The sequence below is a fragment of the Podarcis bocagei genome (assembly GCF_964188305.1).
Source record: "Podarcis bocagei genome assembly, chromosome: 2".
Taxonomy (NCBI): Eukaryota; Metazoa; Chordata; class Lepidosauria; order Squamata; family Lacertidae; genus Podarcis; species Podarcis bocagei.
This window is the reverse complement of record NC_138126.1, coordinates 111,497,707-111,514,716: the sequence shown is the minus strand read 5'-3', so window position 1 is coordinate 111,514,716 and position 17,010 is coordinate 111,497,707. Positions and strand designations below refer to the sequence as shown.

The window sequence follows — 17,010 nt, the reverse complement described above, 5'->3', positions numbered from 1 at the left end:
CAGCCGGTTGGCAAAGAACTTTGCACAACTTAAAAGCGACGGTGGGGCTTTTTTAGGGGGCGATAACCTCATTGCATTTCCCCTTTTATTTTTTTATTTTTTTATTTTTATTTTTAGCAAATAGAGGAAAGGGAGCCGAAGGTATCTTTGAGGGCAGGGAGATGATACCTTTTAATGTGCACCAACACACGAACAACCAACCATTCAGGTCAGTCCCCTCCCGGCCATTGCTCTCGACTTGTTCAGCATGGAATAAAGCAGCTCTCTCTCATGGAGAGAGTCTGAGAAATCTTGCCAGCGCTGTGGAGGAGGAGGAGGCTGAAGATGCCTCCTGAACACCTGGTCAGCGCGCATCCCCCTCCACATACAGAAGAGCAACCAATCTGGGCTCCGGGGTCCCTGAGGATAGCAGCGCTGCCTGTTCTCTCAGAGTGATTTATTCCTCGCTGAAATAAACAATAAGCTCCGGGACTAGCAGAGGCGATGTGGGGTGGCCGGGCGAGAAGCCTGCTTTCTTCCTTGGCTCGGCTCCCCCACCCCACCCCACCCACCCCCCAAAAAACACCCCAGAGACCGCTAAAGTTGCGTTTCCCATGCACCCAAAGACCCCCTTAGCGCGGCCGTGCCTCCTTAACAAAGAACTTACTTTCTTGTGCCATGCTGATGACAGTCTCGGTGGTGGCATGGTACTCGTCTTCCTCCAGATAGTCGTCGTGCTGGAAGGAGTCCCCCTGGAAGTCGTGCAAGTCCAAGATCTGCTGCAGCGGAGGCGCTTTGGGCAACAACTGGTTGACCACCTCCCGGGTGATGTTGGGCGCCTCTTTGAGCCTCAGCTTGCTGAGGATCTGCGACTTGATGCTCTCCAGCCTCATCTCCTTGCTGTGCTTCCGCCACAGACACACCGGGCAGCCCTGGTCCTCTGCCTCTGTCACCAAGGGGACTCCCACCGTGGGCGCTTTATCCGCCCCTCGCTCCGCCGGCTCCCCCGCGCAGAACTCCAAGGACAGCACCAGGCAGCAGAAGAGCACACGAGACCTGGGCACCCGCATGGTGGGCGAGCTGCGCGGTGCACCCTCCCGCCCCCCGCCCGCACCAAACCCCGGTCCTTTCTCTTGCAAACAAACAAAAAAATCGCCCTGCTTTGGCCGTGCAGGGGGGATGGGGAGGGATGGCGAGCCGCAGCTGCTGGGTGCTGGTTGTTGTTGGTGCTGCTGCTGCTGCTCTTCTGATGGCTAGAAGTTCTTTGGGTTGGAGATGGTGGGTGACTTGCTGGTTGGGGGAAAGGAAAGGCCGGGGTGGGGGGGGAGAGGGGAAAAAAAAGAGGACTCTCCTTTTATATCCCAACTGAACTGTGTCGTAAAAAGCCTTGATTGGCTGCGGAGGCAACAAAAGATCTCCTGGCAAAAGGGCTGTCACCAAAGGGGGAAAAGCGAGCGAGGAGTTCTGCGCGCTCGTCTCGTGTAAGCGCGGACCAGTCCAGTCTCGCTCGCCTCTGTGTGTCAAACCTTTTAAGCGCTGGCAGCTCTCTTTGAAAGCCGGAGGGGAGGGGGCGCCCTGGGGGGCGTGGGGCGTGGGGAAGAGGGATCTGACAGCCCCTTAAAGACACAAAGTCCCCTTTGCGCAGCCACCTTCCCCCCTTCTGGTTACCTTCCCCGGGAGGCAAATTGCGAGGTGGTTTTAATAATGCATCTGGCAGGGGAGGGGCTGCTGGGAGCGGCCAGCGGGGAGGGGGCGGCTCGGGCGCCTTTGGGAGTCGAGCAAGGGCTGCTGAGCCGCATCGGGTTCAGAGATGGCCATTTAAGCAACGAGGGGACTTGAGAGGAGAGGCATTGCTGCCGACCCTCTCTCCCTTTCCTCCTCCTACTCGCCCGTGGTTCCGATCCTCGCCTGGCACTTCCTTATAGTTGCCCACTTTGGACAGGTTAAGCTCTCCTTTTCATCCGGAGAGAGTTTCTCTCTCTCTCTCTCTCTCTCTCTCTCTCTCTCTCTCCACACATCCCTTTCATTCTCATTTCTGGGACGTTTGACAGTTTCTAAGTGCCCCCGGACCATCTAAATCCCCGATCGATGTGACGGTTTCTAGATCCCTCCTTTCTCTCCCTGGGTCGCGGGCGCTCTGACAGTCCTTAAGTGCCCCCCTCCCCACTCCGGCGCAGCAAGACCCGCGCGCCTCCGCTGCAAAAGAGAGAGAGAGAGAGATTCGTTTTCTGCCAAGCGAGCAGTTTTCTTTCTGCCTTTCTCCCCGGCTCTGGCGTCGCAGCTGTCACCCACTCAATAACCCTCCGCTGCCCTTTCGCGTTAATGCACTGCAGCTCCTTGCTTTGCATGCTGGAGCGCTGCTGCCTCTTTCCCTTTCACAAGTTACAATCGCGTCTCCAAGCAGGGCGCTGCTAACCGGGGCTGCGCCTGGGGGTCGGTGGGTGGGTAGCTGGGGGAGGCTGTTTTTTGGCAGGTCCCGAGCCCGGCTCCAACCAGGAGCCACGTGCGGTTTTGTTGCCTTTTTTCCCGCGGTGTTGTTTTTGGCCGTCTGATAAAAGGCGAGCGGGGGAGGTGCGTTTCTTTCTTTCTCTCTCTCTCTCTTTCTTTCCGAGGGCAAGCGCTGCACCTTCCGCCCCAGGGTTCATCGACTGCCTTTCCAGGGCTCTAGAGACCCCTCGCTTGTGTCAGCGAATCTCCCGAGCGAGCATCTTTCTCTCTCTCTCTCTCTTTCTCCGCGCCCCCCCCCTTTTGCAGGCAGCCCACCCCGCCCTGCTCCGCTCTGCTGGGCACAGTCAAAGCCTCCAGGGTCAAGGGAGCGTAGCAGGGGGGAGCTGGCCAGGTGAGACGCCTATTAATGAGGTGGGCGGTATAGCCGAGGACAGCGAGCGAGAGAGCCCACGGCCTGGGAGCGAGCGAGAAAGGAGGAGGAGGAAGGAGGCCAAGGACAGCGAGCGAAAGGCGATCCTCCCTCTTCCTGGGGGAAAAAAGAGGGAAATAAAGTGGGGAAAGGAAGTTCTATTTAACGTTTCCAACAGATGCGGGCCACCCGCTTAAACAGCGCCTGTTCTCCTTTACTAAACGACTCTTTTCCTTTTCCCCTTCAGAAAAAAAAAGACTGGTTCGCGGTTCCAAGAGAAAGCTATTGCACTCAAGGCAATCCTCCTAAACCCCCACTGTCCCTGAAATGCGCTTTCCCTTAATGAGCCGGAAAGCGATTCTTGTTTGAATGATTCGTTTCCGTGTCCGCGCCCCGCCCCAGGGTGAATTCAGACGGCCGTTTAGCCAAGCGGTAACTTTAGCGCTTTCCCAGTAGTGATGTTTTCCCAGTAGTGTTGTATGGAAGTGAGAGCTGGACCTTAAAGAAGGCTGATCGCCGAAGAATTGATGCTTTTGAATTATGGTGCTGGAGGAGACTCTTGAGAGTCCCATGGACTGCAAGAAGATCAAACCTCTCCATTCTTAAGGAAATCAGCCCTGAGTGCTCACTGGAAGGACAGATCCTGAAGCTGAGGCTCCAGTACTTTGGCCACCTCATGAGAAGAGAAGACTCCCTGGAAAAGACCCTGATGCTGGGAAAGATTGAGGGCACAAGGAGAAGGGGACGACAGAGGACGAGATGGTTGGACAGTGTTCTCGAAGCTACCAGCATGAGTTTGACCAAGCTGCGGGCGGCAGTGGAAGACAGGAGTGCCTGGCGTGCTCTGGTCCATGGGGTCACGAAGAGTTGGACATGACTAAACAGCTAAACAACAACAACAACTTTAGCACTGTGGGGTTCGGATAACCAAGTGGTAAGATGGTCATCTTTATGGTCTTGCCAGGTGATGAGCAAGCATCTGCACCTGGTCAGGAATCCGAGGAAGCGGGGAGCCTAAGTCTCCAAGGGAGTCAGAATCTCCTCTTTCTCAGAGTAACACAGACTCACATCTTACCAAGTGTTAACCGGCAATTGCCAGTGAATGGATCATTCCTGGTGTCTGAAGGACCTGGCAAAAATAGTCAATTTTACAACCTCGGGAGGTTTGGGGCTGTTTACAAGAATGTGTGCATCAGGTGTATTTGTTTTGGTAAGGGATGGGAAGTACATTTAGGCCCTTCCTTTCTTCCCACCCCACAAAAAGGTATTTAATAGTCACAGCTTGACACTCAGTCTATGCAGTTTAAGAGTCTACTTTCAACAATAACCAAAAAGGTACATGACAAAAATGGACTGAATTCCCCTTCTGTAGTTTACAAACTGCTCAGTCTTCTTTCTTTTTTAAAAGGGAGGAAAGCAGGAAAGGAAAGTGACTCCAGAGATCCTCACTTTAAGCAGGAGCACAGTTTCATGTCTCTAATACGCATTAGTCACTCGGTGCATAGAATTAATGTGTCCAATATGTAGACCCTGGGCTTTTTTCAGCCTCTCCTGTGGGCGCCATTGCCATTCAAAGAGAAGGAGGCAGGCATTCATGGTGAGTTCTGGCACCTCTTTTTTCTAGAAAAATAGTGACAAAACACACTGCTTAACACATGTTCAAATGTAATCTGAAATAAAGGAACAATGGCGTGCATCACTTGCACAAGTAGCATTATAGAGCTTTCCCAAAGTATTGCAGCTTGAGATTGGAAGCTGCAGTCCTATACAAATTTACCTGGATGTGATTCATTTATAATTTCTCTGGACAAAAGAAGCAGATTATAATTTCATCTGTAGAAGTCTGTAACAGTTGTAAACTGAAGGAACTGTAGCAGCACAGGAGAGGAGCATACATGCATTCCTTAAGGAGCATGTCCTGAGAATTCAAAGTACAGTGGTACCTCGGGCTAAGTACTTAATTCATTCCAGAGGTCCGTTCTTAACCTGAAACTGTTCTTAACCTGAAACACCACTTTAGCTAATGAGGCCTCCCGCTGCTGCCGCACCGCTGGAGAACGAGTTCCGTTCTCATCCTGAAGCAAAGTTCTTAACCTGAAGCACTATTTCTGAGTTAGTGGAGTCTGTAACCTGAAGCGTATATAACCCGAGGTACCACTGTAACCATTTTGAATATGGAGAATGTCTTAGTTTTATAGAACCAGCATACAGTAACCAGGTGAAACAGAGGGGAAAGCTCTTGCACCTCTAATAGCTGTGTAGAAGAAAAGGGCATTTCAGCAGGTGGATAGCTTACATAAAGAAATAGGCAACACGGATTAGAATTTGCATCATCAAAGGAGAGCTGTTAAAGGTTTATCCCTTGTCAACAATTCTCATCATGCAATTTTGGAGCTTCAGGTTACATCCTGTGACTATGTCCCCTGAAATTGTTAAGCCTCATGTTCTTCATGATTCACTTCCAACTCACTTCTGGCCATGGCAACATGTTTATTTTATATAAAGGAATCTAATATGCCATACTTTACCTGGAAGGGTCATAAGTCAGCGGCAGTTCACCTACTTTGCAAGCAGAAGTTCCCATATTTAGTAGCATCTCCAAGTAGGACTGGGAAAATATTCCTGTCTGAAACCCTGGAGAGTGAGTTACTGCCAATTAGTGTGGACAATAATTGCCCAATGGTCTGGCTCACTTTATTTTAATGCTTTTTGGCCCTGACAAGCTACTATTGCTCACCCACCTGTTTGTGCCTAACTGGATTCTTTGTTTATCCTTCCATGTTGCCATTGGGATCTTCAACCTTTACTCAAAACTGGGTACTCATTTGCACAGAGAATGGGGGACCTACTGAACCAAACTCCAAATCCCATTGAGCCCTAGTCAGCATGGCCAGAGATCGGAGGTGATGGGAGTTGTAGTCCAACAAACATCTGGAGGGCCACAAGTTTCCCATCCCTAGGTAAAGGTAAAGGCTAAAGGGACCCCTGACCATTAGATCCAGTCATGACCGACTCTGGGGTTGCAGCGCTCATCTCGCTTTATTGGCTGAGGGAGCCGGCGTACAGCTTCCAGGTCATGTGGCCAGCATGACGAAGCCGCTTCTGGCGAACCAGAGCAGCGCACGGAAACGCCGTTTGTCTTCCCACCGGGGTGGTACCTATTTATCTACTTGCACTTTGAGGTGCTTTCAAACTGCTAGGCTGGCAGGAGCAAGGACCGAGCAACGGGAGCTCACCCCATCGTGGGGATTCGAACCGCCGACCTTCTGATCAGCAAGTCCTAGGCTCTGTGGTTTAACCCACAGCGCCACCCGCGTCCCTTCCCCATCCCTACATTTGACTAAATGGCTTTCCTTTGAGTTGTATGAGCAGAACATCTTGCATATACACCAAGAAGAAGAGTTTGGATTTGATATCCTGCTTTATTACTACCCAAAGGAGTCTCAAAGCGGCTAACATTCTCCTTTTCCTTCCTCCCCCACAACAAACACTGTGAGGTGAGTGGGGCTGAGAGACTTCAAAGAAGTGTGACTGGCCCAAGATCACCCAGCAGCTGCATGTGGAGGAGCGGAGACGCGAACTCGGTTCACCAGATTACGAGACTACTGCTCTTAACCACTACACTACACTGGCTCCCAGTGTGCATAAAGCACAAGGGATGGCTCAAAAGACAGAAATAGTTCCCCCTGCATATAATGTGCACTTTATAGGATCCACTGACACACACAATACGTAAGTTTAATCAAGAGGGGTTGCCTTTCTTCAAGCCAATACAATCTTAAGCAGCGAGTTGAAAAGCACCTATGCTGGTTTCCAGGTGTTTTCAGATCAAAAAGCTCTGGACAAATACATACTTGTGTACAGTAATCCAAGAGTGCCCATAAAGTCTTAATGATATTTAGAAATGCCATTTTGTCTCTGACTATAACACCACTGCTTAATAGGCCATCTATGAAGTTATTTAATTCTGCTCTGGTTGATTGCCATTTACATCAATACTGCTGACGTTTTATTGGAGACTTAATAGACTATCCTAGAAGCCCAATGACATGCTTTATGTTCCTCTGCTTTAATATGTGTCCATTTTACTTTATGTGAAGGCTATAAATCAGCTGCCTTTAATGGGTTTTTCTTAAAAAAAAATAAATCAGCCAGATTATACTAGCCTGATACTCAGAGATTTAAAGAAATAAAAAAGCTGTTGTGCAGCCTTTCAGCCCCACAAGTCCGTGGGAGTCTTTCCGCTCCCCAAACTGGCACAAGATAGCTTGCACATGTTCTCTTTGGATGTCAGGGCCCTGACCCCAGCAACAGAATGGGCCACGGATGTGCTAAATTCAACTGTGCGTGATGATATGTTGCCTGCTGACCTTAAAGAGGTGCTAGTACACCCACCCTGGGCCCAATGGACTATAACAACTATGGACCCAGCACCAGCACCCATTTCTTACAAGGTGATTGTGGCTTTTGCCCTCCTAGGTGACATCATGCTGGGTCATAAGGAAAGGGTTAAATGAGTGTGAAGTGATTGGCAAGTGGGAACCCAAGGGGAGGAATTAGAGTTAGTGTTGTTAAGGAGTCAGTCAGGTGTTAGAGAGAGGGAGGATAAGTCTGTGGGTTGGGATAGTTTGATGTGAGAGAGTGAGAGAATCTGTTAAGAGGAGTCAGATAGACAGTTGGGATAATCTGTCAGAAGTTATTAGGAAGGTATAGGCTGGTAAAGAAACTAAGATTAAGAAACTGACAAGAAAAATTATCTGAAACCATAAACTTGTTAAGGCTTGTAAAATAAACTTGTTTATTTGGTTTAATCTTAACAACTGTCTGGACTCCGTGTGTACCCGAGAGAAACGGGTTGGTGGCAGTGGGGAAGCAATCACAGTGGTAGCATAGGGATCAATAGACCGTCAAACGTCCGGGGACCCTGTGTGATCGCCACAGCGAAGAAGAAGAAAGCAGTTGTGGAGCAACTGAAGGTATTCTTGGGTGGACTTCTGGATATACTCCAATCTGGGTTCAGACCCAGTGTTGGATTGCCCTGGTGGATGACCTTTATCATGAGAGAGACACCCTATTGCTTCTGCTTTACCATTCAGTGGCTTTTGACCATGATATTCTCTTGAACTGGCGCTGTGAGATCGGTATTGGTGGCACTGTATTACAGCACCTCTGTTCTTACCTTCAGCGCCATGTTCACAGAGTAGCACTGGGCAGTGGCGTAGCGTGGGTTGTCAGCACCCGGGGCAAGGCAAGTAATTTGCGCCCCCTAACCCGTGGATTTGCGCCCCCTAACCCTAACCCCCAGATGTTGCGGCCGGTGCGGCCGGCCCCCCCTGCACCCCCACGCTACGCCACTGGCACTGGGTGAGTGCTTGTTGGCCTCCTGGCACTCGGTTCCACAAAATTTGATTCTCTCTTCAGTGCTATTTAAAACCAATATGAAGCTGTTGGGAGCAGTCATTGGGAGTTTTGGAGCAAGGTGTTATTAGTACTCTCTTAGGACTGGCAGGCCAATTTCTCCAGAACATCTGAATCAGGAAAGGATGTGAAAGGTCTGGGCTGGTGTCTGTCTGGTTCACCAGCTACAATTGTTCCTGGACAGGGATAGCGTGACCACTATAGACCATGCATTGGTAATCCTTGAGACTGGATTACTGCAATGCACATTGTGTGAGGCTGCCCTTGGGTCTGGTCTGGAAGCTCTAGCTGGTTCAGAATATGGTAGCTGATGGGGCACATGACTTACAACATGTGACACCATTGTTAAAACATTTGTACTGGCTGCCCATCTAATATCAAGACAAGTTCAGGATTCTTGTATCAATGTATGAAGCCCTTAAAAATTAGACCAAAGGGACCTTAGGGACCACTGAGCCCTTATATTCCAGCTCAGTCATTGAGATGATCTGCAGAAGCGTTGCTAATCACCCCCTAAGTTGGTGAGGTTGATCTGACAGCAATAAGAAACCCAACCTCTGTAATGGTTAGCTGATGATCTCTGATTTTAAATGTTCACATGGTTTTTGTTGTATATAGATATCCTTGTAAACTGCTATGATTTTTTCCAAAAAATGATATAGCCGTATATAAAGATTTTTTATAAATTTACAAATAAACTCTAAGGCATAAGAAAGCTCTTTCTCAGGTCTTTGCTGCCTGAAGAACAGCAGCCATACTGTATCAAGCCCAGAGCCATTAAAAGAGAATTAGAAAAGGAATGCCACCTTCATATACATAGAACCCTAAAGATTGATGAGCCCATCTCAGTTCTTTGCCATCCGGCTCCGCAAACTATCAAGCTCAGTTATAAAAAGGTCAGATATAGTATGCTTTATATCTCCTTTGGCTAACAGAGTGTGTCAGCTGAGCACAGGAGAAGGCTTCACCATTGATTTACGTTAATGTCCATTGTGTTGAAAACTGCTCAGTCACAACAACCATGGAATCTCTTGTCCCAAATAATAAAGGATCACAAAATATAAACACTACAACCCCCGTAACCCAGCTTCTCAGTTATCCCATTTATTGTGCGTTTCAAATGCTTAGTTCCAAATCCTAATGTCTCTGGATAGGTCCTTTCATTGGAGCTGCTGTTATAAACCCCTATTAATATTGGTATTTCTCATTAAAAGGAAGCAAACTCCATGGTAAGTCACATTTGCAGAGTACCTGAGATAGATTGGAGGAAACTGTTGCACACAACCCCATTTCTAATACTGTTTGCACCTGCAAAAGCTTTGGGCAGGCATACTGCTTCATTTCCAATTAGTGTTATGTCTTGTAATTTCCTACTGAAACCCTGTACCTTTTTATTCTGCAAATCTTCCAGTTTATTTTTTGTCCTGCTTTAGGTTGCACTATAGAGCAAAACACTCCTCCAAACACTAATGCAATAACATTGAGTAAACCTCAGCATGGGTAGGCAAACTAAGGCCCGGGGGCCAGATCTGGCCCAATCACCTTCTAAATCCGGCCTGCAGATGGTCTGGGAATCAGTGTGTTTTTACATGAGTAGAACATGTCTTTTTATTTAAAATGCACCTCTGGGTTATTTGTGGGGCCTGCCTGGTGTTTTTACATGAGTAGAATGTGTGCTTTTATTTAAAATGCATCTCTGGGTTATTTGTGGGGCATAGGAATTTGTTCATTTTCCCCCTCCAAAATATAGTCCGCCCCCCCCCCCAAGGTCTGAGGGACAGTGGACCAGCCCCCTGCTGAAAAAGTTTGCTGACCCCTGCTCTAGCATAAAAGAATCTCTACTTGTATGTACTTCCATATATTGTTGTGGGAGAAAGCAAGCCCACCTGCACTTAACAGTAGCAGGGCTGTTCTATACTGAGAAAAAACTAAATGGAGGGGAATGTAATTTTGGCTATGTAGATATGGGGAGGGGTCTGCTCTTATAAGTAGCTGTTGACAAGGATGTACATCCCTCTCCGCATCTGGTTGCTATCTGGTGCTGACAGGTTTTCACTTATTACTCTGATTTTGTTGAACCGTGTATCTATTTCCAAGTCCATTTTAAAGGACTGTGCTGCTGTTGGACTGTGTGAGTCTGCCTACTCTCTACGACTGGAGACAAAGGCCAACCATAGTTAAATTCAGGACTGGTCCAAGACAATTTGCTGCCTGAAGTGAAGGACAAGATGCCCTTCCAGAGAGGGATGCCAACTGGATTAGTAGTTGTGTCATACTTCAGTATTGGCTGTCTTCACCATACCTGAGGACAGTAGGCTAGCTTAGGGGTGAGGAGACAGAACAAAATGTATAGCACCTTAACCCTCCCCCCACAACATTTCACTGCTCCATTTCCCCACAACTTGCCACCTGAGGCAGCCACCTCATTCTACCTAAAAGTAGCGCTACCCCTGGAGAATTTTGGCAGACAGATACACGAGACTGGGCCTTTAGTGTGGTGGCACCAGGATTGTAGAACTCGCTACCATTACAGATCTGTCACATTCTCTCCTTGTGTAGTCTTAGACATTTACTGAACGTTGTTCAGGTCAGCTTAGCAAGTTTGATAGCCTTTAATTTGCTGCTCTTGTGTTTTAAGCTTCTATCATTGTTTAAACTGAGCTGTTTTTTAATGTGTACATGTGTGTTTTATTGACACATTTTAATTGTTTTAATCCTATGTGATGGCTGTGATGTATTTATCTTTTTGCAAGCGGCTTTGCATACTTGTGTAGAAAAGCAGAATTAAAATAAAAAAACCAAACAATTAAACACAGTTATATTCATCCAAATCCCACCAATTAACTGGAGGTATTTTGTGACCGGCGGTCTTTACCCTGAGCTACTAGTAGGCATGATTTGTTGACCATAATTACAGCTGGACTGCAGGTCAAGAGGAGCAGGGGTCACTACAAAATTATTCGGGGAAAAGGAGGAGGGAACAAATACAGAATTGGGGAGATTTACAATAGTGACAAATAATGAGGAGTTTGTTGTAATTTGTTCTGTCCAAACCAACTTTTGATGAAGGGGTGGTATTTCTTTAAAACGTCTGCAGTCTCTGTCATTTACTTTTCTAACAAGCAGCTTTGAAAGGGTTAGGAAACAATGAAGCCCTTAAGTCTAGGTAAGCAAGTCACAACCCTGAAGCTTGAGGAATGGGAACTAACTCAGCACAGGAGGGATGTACAGGCTTCCAAACAGTCAGGAGGATCAGCTACAAAGAGCTACAAAGCACAGGCCTGCCCACCACTTGTCTATGCAATAAATGTCTTGCTAAACTAGCCACTGGAAATTGCAATATATTTTGATAAACAACACACACACACAGAAATTCTTTCCAAGCCCTGCATCACCATACCAGAACATCTCTCTCTCTCTCTCTCTCTCTCTCTCTCTCTCTCTCTCTGTGTGTGTCTTGTCTGTCTGTCTGTCTATCTCTCACACAACACAAACTATGGAATTCGCTGCCACATGATGTGGTGGTGGCCACAGTCTTAAAGGTAAAGGTGAAGGGACCGCTGACCATTAGGTCCAGTCGTGGCTGACTCTGGGGTTGTGACGCTCATCTCGCTTTATTGGCCAAGGGAGCCGGCATACAGCTTCCGGTTCATGTGGCCAGCATGACTAAGCCGCTTCTGGCGAACCAGAGCAGCGCACAGAAACGCCATTTACTTTCCCATCGGAGCGGTACTTATTTATCTACTTGCACTTTGAGGTGCTTTCAAACTGCTAGGTTGGCAGGAGCAGGGACCGAGCAACGGGAGCTCACCCCGTCGCGGGGATTTGAACCGCCAACCTTCTGATCAGCAAGTCCTAGGCTCTGTGGTTTAACCCACAGTGCCACCCTCGCCCCTTGGCCACAGTCTTAGAAGCCGTTAAAAGATTTTACATGTTCGTAGAATTGTAGAGTTGGCATGGAAGGGATTCCAAGGTGAATCTAGTCCTGCCACCTGACATGCAAGAATCTCAGCTAAAGCATTCATGACAGGTGGCCATCTAACCTCTGCTTAAAAACCTCCAAGGAGGGAGAGTCCACAACTTCCAGAAGGAAACCATTCCACCATCAAACAGCTGTTACTGCCAGAAAGTTTTTTCCTGATGTTCAGTTGGAATCTCCTTTCTTGTAACTTGAAGCCATTGGTTCCAAATCCTACCCTTCAGAGTAGGAGAAAACGAGCTTGTTCCCTCTTCCATGTGACAGCCCTTGAGATATTTGAAGATGGCTATCCTATCTCCTCTCAGACTCCTCTTTTCCAGGCTAAACATACCCAGCTCCTTCAGCCTCATGGAGGAGGAATCTACTAGTCCCGATGGCTGGATATGGAAGTGGCTCCTAGTCCCGATGGCTGGATATGGAACCTCTAGATTCAGAAGTACTATTGCTTGGGAGCAAAAGTGGGAGAGGGCTATTGTGCTCATGTCCTGCTTGCAGGCCTCTCATAAGACAGCTGGTTGGCTACTTTGGGAATGAGGATGCTGGGCTATATTGACTTTTGGGTTGATCCAGTAGGGCTTTTTCTTGCGTTCTTATGGAGATATTGAGCTGTCAAGACTTGCAACAGAGTAAGGCTAACTGTTTGAGGCTGTACTTGAGCTGGGGATGGGGGAATGATAGGGAAGCCAAGAAGTGCAGCAAGAGATGTTAGTGTTGACCCTACTAGTGATGGTTGTTGAACAGCAAAATGTCTCAGGGGCTGACTTCTAGTCTATCATGCTATCTATCAGGGATGCCTATCTCTGCCTTATATTTTCTCTGCATAACGTGAAAAGCTCTCTTTCCACACATGCTTTAGAACCTATGGGGGATCATGATCCATGTAAAATACTGGCGCATAGGAATTTGTATTAGAGTGATATTTACCAGTATTATTATATTCCTATCTGCATTAGAAATTTCCCTGTGCAGTTGGCGTAACATAAACAATACAAAAACAATTAAGAAACCAATAAAACAAATCTGAACAATTGTAGTACTATACACAGATTTGAAAGGCAGGAATATTTTATGATATCTTTTGATAAGGGGAAGAAAAAACTTAAAATGGTTTGATGGGAAGCTGCTGCCCTATAGATATTTCCTTGTGTTACAAATAATACATACCTTGTGTTACAAATAATACTTGTGTTACAAATAATAATATAAATAATAATAGTACAGTGGTACCTCTGGTTAAGAACTTAATTCGTTCTTAATTCGAACCTGAAACTGTTCTTAACCTGAAACTGTTCTTAACCTGAGGTACCACTTTCGCTAATGGGGCCTCCTGCTGCCGCTGCATGATTTCTGTTCTCATCCTGAGGTAAAGTTATCAACCTGAGGTACTACTTCCTAGTTAGCGGAGTCTGTAACCTGAAGTGTTTGTAACCCAAGGTACCACTGTACACTGTTAGTGATGGAAAGAGTCTGGCCCATCACAAAGAACACAGCATAATATGCAACCGAGGGCTAGCTGATATACATGCTAAATTGGCCTAATCCCGAAAGGCATCTTAATAGATGAGCATCACATACACACAAGGAGGGAATGTGAGCTATGTGTCATGGAGAGGAGAGAACAACCCTATAGTGATGACAGAGGGAAGGTTAACAGGACAGATAATCTGAATTAGTACGTACCCCAAAAGGCTAGCACCAGCCATTCCTGGCTGAAGCTCATTAAATGAAATGTTTATCAAAGGTAATAGATACTAGTAGCCTGAATTGGTAGGGAGAATTCCAGAAGAAGAAAACAGCAGAGTATTGATTTAGGACCGGAGGGAATAGGAATTCCTTGATTGACTCACCTAGACAATGACAAGCCCTAAGGCTCCTGCCCCTGTGGCTTAACAATCCAGCTTTGAAGGGCAAAACTCCCAGGTTGAAAGCCAGCGGCACAAAACCGCCATTGCGGCACCAGTTTACAGGGATATTGGTCGAGTTTACAGTTCTGCAGTGATGGTGAGAAGCCAGGCTTCTGGGTCCTGACCTTGGTTATACCTCAAGCAACACTGTGGTCAGATATTTTTCTAGGTGTAAGAAAAGGAAAATCTGGATTGTGGGGTAGCACCACAAAAAATACGTAGACTATTTTTAGATCACTCTGAAAAGTGAAGGGCATGGGGTTGTCGGACATAGAGCTCTTGGTATGGAGAGTAAAAAAGGTAAAGGGACCCCTGACCATTAGGTCCAGTCGTGGCCGACTCTGGGGTTGCGGCGCTCATCTCGCTTTATTGGCCGAGGGAGCCAGCGTACAGCTTCCGGGTCATGTGGCCAGCATGACTAAGCCGTTTCTGGCGAACCAGAGCAGTGCATGGAAACGCCGTTTACCTTCCCGCCAGAGCAGTACCTATTTATCTACTTGCACTTTGAGGTGCTTTCGTTTTTTTTTTTTTAATAAATTTTTATTGGTTTTACAACATTTTTAAGAAAAACAAACAAACACAAAAACAAAACAAACATACAAAATGGTTTCAAAGATATTTTCATAAACCTCTTTTCTTGGACTTCCCCATACCCCCCCTCTCTGCATCCCAATGTCCATATTTGAGCTAGCAACTCCCAATTGTTACTTTCTAATCTCTGTCGTCTTAGTCCTCCTTTATTGTCTAACCTTGTATCCCTGTACCCTATTACTTCTAGCAACCACAACATTTTAACATTCATTCAGTTTATAGTAGTCCTTATAGTAGTCCTTAAGATAGCTTTTAAATTTTTTCCATTCTTCTTCCACCATCTCTTTGCGTTGGTCACGGATTCTGCCTGTCATCTCAGCCAATGTCATAAAGTCCATCACTTTCATCTGCCATTCTTCCAGAGTAGGTAAATCTTGTGTCTTCCAATACTTTGCGATGAGTATTCTTGCTGCTGTTGTGGCATACATAAAGAAATTTCTATCTTTCTTTGTCACCAATTGGCCGACAATGCCCAAGAGAAAGGCCTCTGGTTTTTTAGAAAATGTACATTTAAGTACCTTTTTCATTTCATTATAGAGGTGCTTTCGAACTGCTAGGCTGGCAGGAGCAGGGACCGAGCAACGGGAGCTCACCCCGTCGCGGGGATTCGAACCACCAACCTTCTAATTGGCAAGCCCAAGGCTCAGTGGTTTAGACCACAGCGCCACCCGCGTCCCTGTGGTATGGAGGGTAGATTTAGATAAAAATAATGGGGCCAGGCATGCTCTCTGCATAGTGTTGCCCTGGATGGATCTGGGATCTGTAATGGGAACTGGGATTTCTGATTGCTTTCACGTATGAAGAGGGCGAGGGAGCAGCAGGGCAAAGAGAGATAGGAGAATGCAGCAAGCACAGCTATTTCCCAAGGAGCTGGTGGTCAGTACCACAATAGGTAGAAGTCAATATGGATGCAGTGACTCTGGTATGGAAATGAATGATCAAAGACGGTCATAGAGCTGGTGAGAAGAAATATGGTTAAACACCCCAAAAATGCTTTGTTTTTAAAAAAAGACACACACATTCAGACAAATGCATCAATTGAATAATGCCTGCCTACATGTTTGATAAGGGACGCGGGTGGCGCTGTGGGTTAAACCACAGAGCCTAGGACTTGCCGATCCCTCGGCCAATAAAGCGAGATGAGCGCTGCAACCCCAGAGTTGGCCACGACTGGACCTAATGGCCAGGGGTCCCTTTACCTTTACCTTACATATTTGATAACCATTTATTGTCATTATCTAAGAGCGTTAAGGCATAAGCTCTCTAAGCAGTTCCATTTATTGTTCAACAACATCACATGTTCATTTGCACCAATTCTTTTTTTAATGAATATTTATTGAATTTTTTAACAAATAATACAAATCTCATTCATCATGTTATATACAATTATTCTCCCTCCCCTCCTCTGGACTTCCCTCAACTCCCCCTCTGCCGAGTTATTTGGTTTTATTTATTGTATCCTGCTTTTCCTACACAAAAATAAAATCCCTTATCATTTCTCTAAAATATCTGTTACTCAAATGAAATTGTGATAACCATTTACCATCATTATCTGAGAGTGTTAAGGCATAAGCTCTGCAAGCAGTCACATTTATTGTTCGCCAACATCACGTTACCAATTCTAGTCTTCATTTTTTACAATTTTATTTTACCAGTTTACCTGGGAAACAAAACATGATGAAAGGCCAATCGTGTACAGTAAGCCTGCAACTTGCACACATTTAACTTGCGCACATTCAGCTTTATGCACTTGGCAAAAAAGAAAAAAGGAAAAAAGTAGAAAAGGAAAAAAGACTTTTGCAATCCTACCCCCCGCCAGATTGCACCAAATGAGTTTTGACTATGCGCGATTTTGGCACAAGGCTTGATCTCCGGAACGTAACCCCCATGTAAATTGTGGGCTTGCTGTACTGGACTCGCTCCGTTTCAGGATCTCCATGTGAAAAATCAATGTTACATTGGCCACATCAGGTATGAAGGCTAATTTGAATAAGCAATTCGTTTTTGCGTCTTAGCACTGCAATTTCCCATTCCCAGTGCCTTCAAGAATGACAATTCTCTGATTCACTTTTCGTTCCAGAAATACATGGATTGCACCAACGATGAGGTGTTGGGGACAGATAGGAGGAATAGATATTGTCATCGTTCCTTGCTTGTGACTGCCCTGTGGCATCTGACTGGCGACTGGTGGGAGACAAAACGCGAAACTATCATAACCGTTGGTCAGAGCCAGCATGGTCACCCTGCTTTTCTTGTTTCTGTGCCAACCACAAGGGCTTATG

General features: G+C 46.5%; 1 protein-coding gene across 2 annotated transcripts in view; it reads right to left on the bottom strand.

Annotated features, from left to right (window-relative positions):
* Positions 1–14,411, bottom strand: part of GDF11 (growth differentiation factor 11) — a 49,686-nt gene extending 35,275 nt beyond the window's left edge. The window contains exons 1-2 of one of the 2 annotated variants that reach the window (XM_081181479.1): positions 13,531–14,411; positions 647–4,839 (exon numbers count right to left, since the gene is read on the bottom strand). In XM_081181479.1, the coding sequence (XP_081037605.1) occupies positions 647–1,049 (403 nt within the window). In that variant the 5' untranslated portion in view covers positions 1,050–4,839; positions 13,531–14,411. Of the gene's footprint in view, positions 1–646; positions 8,023–13,530 lie in introns of those variants that run through there. The other variant, XR_014004712.1, reaches the window with a different exon arrangement.
* Positions 14,412–17,010: the final 2,599 nt, after the last annotated feature.